The 10,000-nt window shown below is 42.5% G+C and overlaps 1 protein-coding gene across 1 annotated transcript in view; it reads right to left on the reverse strand.

The window, feature by feature from the left end:
* Positions 1-6,952: 6,952 nt before the first annotated feature.
* The window catches only part of LOC119570878 (39S ribosomal protein L12, mitochondrial-like), a gene marked incomplete at its 5' end in the record, with an annotated part of 4,412 nt that continues 1,364 nt past the window's right edge, over positions 6,953-10,000 (reverse strand). The window contains 4 exon segments of the mRNA XM_037918442.1: positions 6,953-7,240; positions 7,383-7,523; positions 8,360-8,518; positions 8,738-8,840. Coding sequence (XP_037774370.1) covers positions 7,124-7,240; positions 7,383-7,523; positions 8,360-8,518; positions 8,738-8,840 — 520 coding nt within the window.

Below are 10,000 nucleotides of genomic sequence, written 5' to 3' on the forward strand. Positions count from 1 at the left end.
GGGTATGTGCTTCAGTACAGTGAGGGCAGGATAGTAGGATATGTGGAACTGACAGAGGTACATTACATGAGGAGCACAGAGGTAGGTTGGAGCATGGCATGAGGTATGGATGTGTGAGGCGGGTGTGACCTATTCGTAAACGGGCAAGGGCGGTTTCCCACCGTCTGTTCTGGTGGTAGAGATGCAAGGTTTTACGGCTTGTAATTTATTGGTGGTTAGACCTAACCAGAAAGATTGCCAACGGTTATAAAGGAAAGTTTTTAAGTGAGGGTAGTAGAAGGTGGCTGGGTTGTGTGAAAAACTGGGTTGCTGGTTTGACAAGGCAGCGGATCGTGCCAAGGCATCTTCTTTTTCATTGCCGGGGATCCCGAAATGACTGGGCATCCAGCAAAATTTAACTGTTTTCTGTCGTGTGGACAGATAAAACAACTGATTCTGTATTTTACGGACTTTAGGGTTGATAAGGTCTATGGATTGTATGAGTGATATTGAATTGCGTGAGTCAGTGAAGGCGGTAAAGGCTGAGGAGGAGATGGAAGACATGCGTTGCAAAGTGAAAAGGATAGCGTAAAGTTCTGTTGTAAGGATGCTGGATTCAGGAGGAAGGGGAAAGTTGTATGTGTGAAAAAGACTACAGCGAAATCAGTACCTGAGGTGGATTTGGGGCCGTCTGTATAGACATGGGTACTGTAGGAATGACTAGAGATATGTGCAAGAAAATGTTTGAGGAGGATAGAATGTGATGTTTGATTTGAGTGGGTCAGGGAAAATAAAATGGCAATTACAGAAGGAAGGTATTAGCCAGGCAGGGAAAGTTTGGGCAGAAAGAGGAAGGGATCGGAGATGAGGAATGGGTAAATGGGGAAAGCAGAGTGTCCATATGAACATGGAAAGGGGTAGGAAACGTGGAGAGGAGGAGAAAGTATGAAGAAGGGATTGAGGGACAGTTATCTTGGAGAGAAAATTGATGGAAACGAGCATAGCTTTTTAAAGACAAAAGAGCGGAACGTAGAGAAAGGGATGGTAGGCCTGATTCAGTGTATAGGCTCTCAACTGGAAAGGATCGAAAGGCACCTAGGGATAACGGTGACCGCAATGGTGGATTGTGTCAAGTTGAGTGAGAAGGAAGGCAGAGGCGGAAGAATATATATGGAAGCCATAATCAAGGGTGGAGAGGATTAGGGTAGTATGGAGATTTGTGTTTCGAAGTATGCAAGACGAATTCCAAACTGATTTGGAGAGATAAGGTTGTGGTTGAGGTACCACATTAGCCGGATGTTAACAATCCTTTCTAGTAATTTGCAAAAGCAGCTTGTGAGGGCTATGGGACGGTAGTCTTGTGGAAGGGTACCAGATTTGTTTGGTTTTAAAAAAGGTAGTACATGGGCTTTACGCCAATGGGGAGCAAAGTTTCCGGCTGTCCATATGTTATTGAATATTGATAGGAGGAAAGACAAGAAGTAGGTAGAAGGTGTCGTAACGTACGGTGATGTATACCGTCTAGGCCTTCATGGGTATCGCTATTATGGATATGGAGGACGAGGACGGGGACAAAAATGAGGAGAACGTTTTTTTGATAGTTTATGGATCCGCCGCCAGACTGCAGAAACTGGTGTAGATGATGTTATGGAGGATGCATTATTTTGCCAGATGTTTGTCATCGAGTTACGGATTGTATGGCGAAGTTGGACTGCCCTTTTTAAATATGAGTGTAGTTAACTGACTGGAGGTGCCTCTCTTGTATCGATAGCTATTCCAAGCTGCGCGCTTCAACCGAAGCATTTTAGTACATTCTAGGTTCCACCATGGAACACCATGGAAGTGTAAGATCGGGAGGTGCGAGGGATGGCTGTATAAGCTGCATTTAGGACATTGGTTGTGAAGTAGAGAAGCATGTCTGAAGTGGAAGAGAAGGATGATGGGGGGAGATCGAGAGAAGAAAGAGAGGTAAAGGTATGCCAGTCAGCTCTGTCAAAGCACCAGCGAGGGGATTACGAAGTGAGACATAGGAAGTAAGAGAAAGGAGGATAGGGAAGTGATTGCTAGAGTGAAAGTGGTCTAGAATTGACCAATGGAAGTCTAGACGAAGGGTAGGAGTGCAAAGAGAAAAATCAAGGCATGAGAAGGATTGGATACACATGTCGAAGTAGGTGGGATGGTTTGAATTAAATAGGATAAGGTCATTATTGGAGAGAAAGTGCTCTAAGGAGCGACTTAGGGAGTCACTACAGAGGGTGTAGCGACAGTTAAAGTCTTCAACTATCAGGAAAAGTGGTTGGAGTGGGGAAAGTAAGGTTTCAATAGGAGGGGAAGGGGACAAATAGGCTGAAGTAATTGTGATCCAGTGGCAGTGAAAAGTGCGGATAGCTGTGCAAGGTTTAGTGGCTTGTGGGAGGTATGGCATATGGTGTTTTATGGATGGACAAGTATAGAGGAGGAATATAGAGAGGAAGGGAATGATACAAAATGGTAATTGGGTATTGGTGCGCCGGGCCATAAGTGAAAGGCCCGGGCGAAGCCAGAACTTCGCAAATCTCAAGCAAGCAAGGGTATTGGTACTGGAGGATGTGTGGGAAGGTTTCTTGGCGGCAGGGATATAAAAAGATAGGAGGTGGCGAAGGTCAGGTCTGTGAGAACGGAAACCTCGAATGTTCCACTGTAGTGGCGTCATTGTGGATCAATCAACGGATGATAAGGGTAGAGATGGATGTATGAAAGGTAAGAGGAGCATCTGGGGATTGAAGTAGAGTATCAGAGGAAGGCGGTGAAGGTGTAGTATCAGGAGGCTCATGGGAGGTGGAATCAGGGGAAGGCGGTGAAGGTGTAGTATCAGGAAGTTCATCAGGGAAGGTGGGATCTGGGGTAAGGACATTGTGACATAAGGGATTCACGTGTGTATCCAGGAGGGAGTGGTAGGGATAGTAAGGAAGGAGGTTTTGGTGTGGGTGGAGAGGATAGGGTATGTTGGGAGGGAGTAGGAGGAAAAGGGGTAGGGGGAATATGAGGAGGAGGATGAATGTTGGCAGTCACCTTGAATGTATGAGAGAGAGGAACTTTCTCTTGGTCATGCTTAGGAGTTTCAGAAGTCATCAAGAGATTTTTTACGAGGAGTGAATTGAAGATAGACATTTAAGGGGTTGGATGTAGGTGTGGGATGGGATGTGGTAGGAAAAGATGGGGTGAAACGTTTAGATTATCTGGTGCATGGGTAAGGCGAGGAGTCATAGGGGCAGTTGTAGATATGGAGTATCTGAATTCAGAATGGAAAAAGGATTTGACTGGGAGATGGGGGAAGTAGAGGTGGGAAATTGAGGAGTAAGGGGGAGTGATGCTGAGGAAGACGTAGAGATCACTTTGGTAGAGGGGATAGGAGTGGAGTGAAGGATGGTATTAGAGTAGGGAGTGACTGAAAGCCTAGTCGGTTTGCTTCTTGACTGATCTCTCGTAGAGTGAAGCCAAGTTTGTATCTGAGAACTGCTACCTCAGACTCACACATGTAGGCAAGGTATAGATACATTATGGGAGCCACTGCAATTGGCACATGTACGTGGTCGTGGTGGGCAGTTTGAACGGTCATGACCAACATTTCTGATATTGATGGGGTGGGGGTTTGACAAGGCAGGATTCTCCTCCTATATAGACCTTATGGGGAAGGTCATGTCTGCAAAAGGTAATCTTGGCAATAATGATGTGAGACTTACGGCGGCCTCTGGGGGAATAGTATAGCACTATACTGATACTGCATCGTAGTTAGCAAGGCAGCTAAGTAGGTCGTCGTCACAGTCTGCCCAATCTTAATCGTATACTGGGCAATCAGCCGGGGAAATGGCAACAGTTCCAGTACATGTATCAAGGGAGGAGTGGTGCTGGGCAGGGATTGATTTGCCAGTGAGGTCTACCAGGGTAGATTGTGCATGAACTTGAAACTCAGGTTAATGGTTAATGGTTAAAAGCAAGATAAATGTGCTAGACATCTAAGGTCATGTAGCACTATAGTGTAATGTAGGAAGGGTGTTGGTGTATATGATTAGTTGTCTAAGCGGGCAAAGGAATTGGTGAGTGAAGAGGGTTAGAGTCGGGCTGTGGTAAGAGTTAGATTAGTGGAGGGTATGTATGAGGAAAGAGATAGGTTGTTGAAACAGAAAGTGTGGATTCTGTAAGGATGTCTGATGGGTTGGGGGGTCGGTGAAGGGAGGATAGGTGGAGGAAAGCAGAGGTAAGTATGGACGAGACATAAAGGGAATGTGGGAAGAGACAAATGATAATTGGGGATTGGTATTGGAGGATGTGTAAGAAAGGTCTCTTAAAGGGCATAAAATAGATGGTTATAAGAGGAAGGATATGACAAAGGTCAGGTCTGTGGGAGCGGAAACCGCGAATATTCCAATGAAGGATAGTTATACTTTAGTGATATAGATTGTAGTACGTTTTGGAGATTTTGAGGGGGAAGCAGCTAGAGGGTGGGATAAGGACCAAAAGGTCTGAGATGGGAGAGGTGTGGGAGTTGGTGTTCTCTAGGAGGGGTATTGGAGACAAGGGTCTGTGGAAGGGGATATTTGTGACATAAGGGATTCACGTGTGTATCAACGGAGAGTGGAAGGATTAGGGGATGGTGGGAGGGTTACATAAGGGATTCACGTGTGTATCCAGGAGGGAGTGGAAGGGATAGAGGGGATGGTGGGAGGGTTAATGTGGGCGGGGTTGGGGTCGGGGGGGATGGGCTGTGTTGGGAGGGGTAGGAGGATTGGGTGTAGGGGGATATCGTTAGGAGGAGGATGGATATCAGCAGTTACTTGGTGTGTGGAAGGAGCAGGAGTTGTATTTGGAGGTTGAGTGTCAGTTTTCATTAAGTAATCTTGAATATTTTCAATATTTTTTTCTGAGGAGTTGGTTGGGGAGTTTTGGGGGATAAAGGATTTCTTGTGAGGGGGGGAAGAGAGGACTGGTGTCTCAAGCATAGGAGCAAAGGAAAGTGGAGGTGATTGTGTGGTAGGGGAAGAGGGGTGGAACGTTTGTTCTGTCTGTTACGGGTTGTGCGAGGAGGGAGAGGGGAAGGTGTTGGGGTTGTAGTGGTGATTGAAATATCTGTAGTAGAGATTGGAGTGTCTGGATTTAGGATGGCAAAAGAGTTTGACTGGGGAAGGTAGGAGGTAGAAGAGGGGGGTTAGATGTAGGGTGCGTGGGTTTAGGAGAATTGGTAGAATGAGCAGTATTACTGGAGTAAGGAGTAAGAGAGAAACCACGTCGACGTGCTTCTTGTCTGGCTTCACGTAGTGTGAGTCCAAGTTTGAATCTGAGAGTTGCTACCTCAGACTCAAATTCGTAAGTGGGACAGCCCCTATAAAATACATTATGGGGGCCGCCACAGTTGGCACATGTGCGTGATTGTGCAGGGCAGTTAGATCGGGTATGGCCAGGTTGGGCACATAGTGGGCATCTGGCTGTGGAACGGCAATGTTTGGCTGGGTGTCTTAGACGCCAAGTTTTGGCACTGACGTGGAGGAGGTTGGTATGGACGAACAGGGAGGGATTCTCCTCCTATGTAGACGTTAAAGGGAAGGTCATGTCTACGGAAGGTAATTTTGGCTATGTTAGTAGGTTTCTTTCGATGACCTCTGGGGGGAATGGAGTAGCATTGCACTGATGTTGCATCATAGTCTGTGAGACAGGCAAGTAGGTCTTCTCCACAGTCTGACCAATCTTTGTCATAGATTGGCAATTTGCTGGGGAGATTAAAACTGTTCCGGTGCAAGTATTGAGGGTTGGATGGGGTTCTGCAAGGATGGGGTTACCATATAGGTCAGTTAGTTTTGTTAATGCTATAGCTTGGTTTTCGGATGTTACTGTGACAAGACGGGAGGGGTCGGGTCGGCTACGGAAAGAGACTTTACCTTCTTGTTTTTGGAGACATTGTTGGAAGAGAAGGGTGTTGTCAGAGTAGGGAGCTGTGGGAGGGATCACGAAAAATCGGTCCCATTTGGCTGCGCTAAAGAGGGTATTCAAAATTGTTGTAGAGATAGGGGTAGTCGACGGGCGGGGGCGTGACGAAGATGGAGTAGTGTTGAGGGAGGTAGTGTTATGGGGAGGTGGGCAATAAGGCTGTAAGGTATTAATAAGGGAGGATGGGGTGGTTGATGTTGGAGGTTGTGGGGATAGAGGTGTTGAAGTTGAGCATGCTGGAAGAGTGGAAATGTTCCTTAAGGGTTGATTGTTGGTTACTGTACTAGTAGGCATTGATGAGGGGTAGTTATTGGAGTGTTCGGAGCCGTGGTCAAAGGAGAGCCTGGGGTCAGGGAATCGGGTGGGTTTACATCGTTGGGGCTATTTGATAAAGGGGCAAGCCTCGTTGCCCCTAATAGTGGAGATATGTTTTCATTACTGGCCATGGTAAGCCTGGTTATGTTGGGGATAAAAACAGTCCACCCCTCAGGGTCCCCTTGAGGAGTAAGGGCTAGGTAACAAATCAGGGGAATACCGTGCCCATGGCTCCCTCAGGCCGTTCAGGACTGGCACAAAGTCAGCCTTTCATCCTTTCAGCACGGCTCTCACACCTTAGGAGGTGGATAGCAGAAGGGTTTGGTGAAGGGACAGAAACGAAAAGTGGGAAGAAGAAGAAGAAGAAGAAGAAGAAGAAGAAGAAGAAGAAGAAGAAGAAGAAGAAGAAGAAGAAGAAGAAGAAGAAGAAGAAGAAGAAGAAGAAGAAGAAGAAGAGAAAAAAAGCCATGCAAAATTAGTTGAGTCGAAGGCTGAGTCCCAAGGTTGGGGAGTTCCCCATCATTGGGTCCCAGTCTCCGCCTCCTAAGCCCCCCCACGACAACAACGGGCAAGGGATTGGGGGGGCTTGAACTTAAATATAACTCTTAATAAAGATAAATGTATAGGTATTATTTCTAAATCCTGGTCTTTAAAGTCTTTACTGTCTCACTGTCCAAACAGGTTAATAAATATGATAAACTTTCACTATTTTATTGAAAGCTAATTATGTTAAGAAAAAAAAGCATACAATCACATTTCTTTCAATACAGATATCATACTGCCTATTTACATGAGTCATTCCACAAACAAAAAATGGAAATTTTCCAATGACTGATCTTTGTCTTCAAAATATGAACAAACGAATGTTCTATTCAATTACACATTCAGCACCAACTGCTGTAAGAGCTTCTTTCAGCTTTTCAGCTTCATCCTTTGGAATGTCAGCTTTCACAACTGTAGGACAGCTTTCAACAAACTTCTTTGCCTGTAAACATAAAAATAAACACGTATAATAAAAGGCAAATGTTTATCAAAACAAAAAAATATTCCCAAAAAGTATGAACATAAACATTATACATGTTGTTTCAAAAGATTTTTTCCCAAACACCTGCCCATATCTTACATACCTGGACAAGGTTCATGCCTTCAAGCAAGGCCTTTACTTCCTTAATAAGTGCTACCTTCTTTGCTGTATCAAACTTCATCAACTTGATAGTGAAACTTGTCTGAACTTTCTTTGGAGCAGCTGCCTCTTCATCCTCTTCCTCCTGTTATATCAAGGTTATTATGATGATTAATATGACTGTATATCAAATAAAAATAATCACAATTGCTTCTGCAAACACATTTTTCACAAAAGTGCATATTCCCAAAGCATATTCCATCCACTTACATCACAGGGCTATTATTAATCTTCAAAATCATAGTTATTATAAAATGAGGCCTTTTCATCATATTTGCTGATAAGTTACACTTGCCATGGAATAGGATGACCATTATATATGCCACAGTTATGAATGTTCAATGACCAATGACTTAAGTTTTTTGAGTATGATAACCCTTTAACCCTATACCGCTGGGAAAACGTAATGTTCACTGTGATGTTGCTTTGTAAAATATATATATAACAGGAGGCTCTACAAGTGCCCAGTCTATTAGCAGTCTATGTGGCCTCCCCTGACTTCCCCCTTTTGCTTTTCTAATGGTATCAATATCAATGCTGTTATCATCATCATTGACACTGTAATCCTTACAATGTTATTAACAATACTAATAGCAATATAAAATAAAACATTTCCTAATATCAAGGAAAAGAGGCAAAAAGGTAAGATGAGTTGGACTAGTGATTGACTACTTTATGACTTAGCACTTGTGGAGCCATCTGTGTGTAAATACAATCAATAAACTAAGCTCAGTGGGCATGACGTGTGTACATGCCATCCCAACAGCATTAAGTTAACATTGATGGTAGAGGTACTAAAGACACTGATGTCCACAAACCCTTTTCTGGGGCAACTGTTAATAGAAAATGTTTGGTTTATGGTAATAATTTATGAACATGTATATAAACAAATCAAAGATAAAAAAAATTAAATATCATTACCTGTGCCGGAGCTGCTGCTGGCATTCCAGCACCAAAAGCCATCACTGGGGCATCAGAAATGTTTAGAGTCTTCTTCAGCAATTCATTCAAATCTGCTACCTCCACAAGTGTTAGCTGAGAGATCTGGGACACAATTGACTGAATTTTTTCAGGGTAAACCTGTGAAAGAGAAAATGATAATAAAATTTACACAACAGTTGCACATAATATTAATAATTCTTTAGTTAAAAATTATACAGAAAAAGTGTAAAGTTAAACAAAATATTTTCAAATTCACACATTCAAGAAGCATTTAATACATGGTTATTTAGAAGGTAAGACAAAATAAAGGGTCATCAAATATTAATATTTCACACACATTCTAGCAATAGTAAATACCTTGGGTGCCCCTTCTGCAGTTGGGACAGCAAGTGCCTCGGCGCTCTGGAAGCGACGTTGACATTTCAAGCCATATATAGCAGATTGCTTCCACAATTTCTGTCTGCAATATACAGAACCTTAATGATAAGGTTTGCAATGATAAATCAAGACAATCAAATAGGATTAAAGTGAGAGAGTATATAAAATAATACAGAAGAATATGGAAGTCAGTGACATGAATTGATGGCAAGAAGAGAAATTGGGAAGAGGAAAAAGCATAAAGACTCATGAGAAAATTATACTTTTGATATTCTAAATACTTTCTCCTTTCTTAGATCTAACACTACACTCAAGTTCATAACATGCATATGTTAAACCTGAGAGAGATATGCATTATCATTTCGGCAAATATCTGTTAGATCCTGTTACAATCTTGTACGACACTGAATTCTCAGCTACACTAACAAATGCCCAGATATCTATATTTGGGCAGATCTCTAAAGCTGATGAAAATTAAATCTTGTTCATCTGATTAAATTTTCAGAATGACTAGTTTAAATACTCTATAATGCGAATAATCCCAATTTCATAATTTTCGCATCCACAATCACAATACTTGTAATCAAATAAGAAAAAATTATAGAAAAATATATCCACTAAAATATTACAGGGTCACTGCACGTGTTTCATAAAATTACCATAGCAAGAGAGGATATAAATATCAGAGAAACTGTAGTATGAGCATAAGGCCTCCTTCATCAGCTGTCACTTACAACATAAACAATAGGAAAAATAATTAATCATACATTTTTATTGCGAACTGGAATTTTGGCATAAATTACACTAACATCACACAAATAAAGCCTTACTTAAGATATTCTGGGGGTTGTGTTGCACAACATTCTTATTCTACTATAGTTTCAATTTCCCACAGCCAAGTAGTATATAGTACAATTTGTCTAATGGACAGAATGACCAAAAATAATATGCCTTTCATCTATGGTACTACTTTTGCAAGTTGATAAGAAAGTTGTGCATCACTTAACACTTTGATATACATTTACAGGAAATTGTAATAGCACTTTCATAAAGAGAAAAACTACTAATGCATGAAATAGTCTGCATAGGCAAAAAAAAAAAGTCAGAAATGAAGAAAATAAATCGCCACAAATGCCATGGGCAGAACAAGTTCATGGCGATCAGGTGGGGGTCATAGGCAAAGCCCCAGGGTTAGGAAGGTTTTTGGTTCATATGGCTATGTTTCAGGAATGGCTGGAGTAA

The sequence above is a fragment of the Penaeus monodon genome, unplaced genomic scaffold, assembly GCF_015228065.2.
Source record: "Penaeus monodon isolate SGIC_2016 unplaced genomic scaffold, NSTDA_Pmon_1 PmonScaffold_426, whole genome shotgun sequence".
In the NCBI taxonomy this organism is placed as follows: domain Eukaryota; kingdom Metazoa; phylum Arthropoda; class Malacostraca; order Decapoda; family Penaeidae; genus Penaeus; species Penaeus monodon.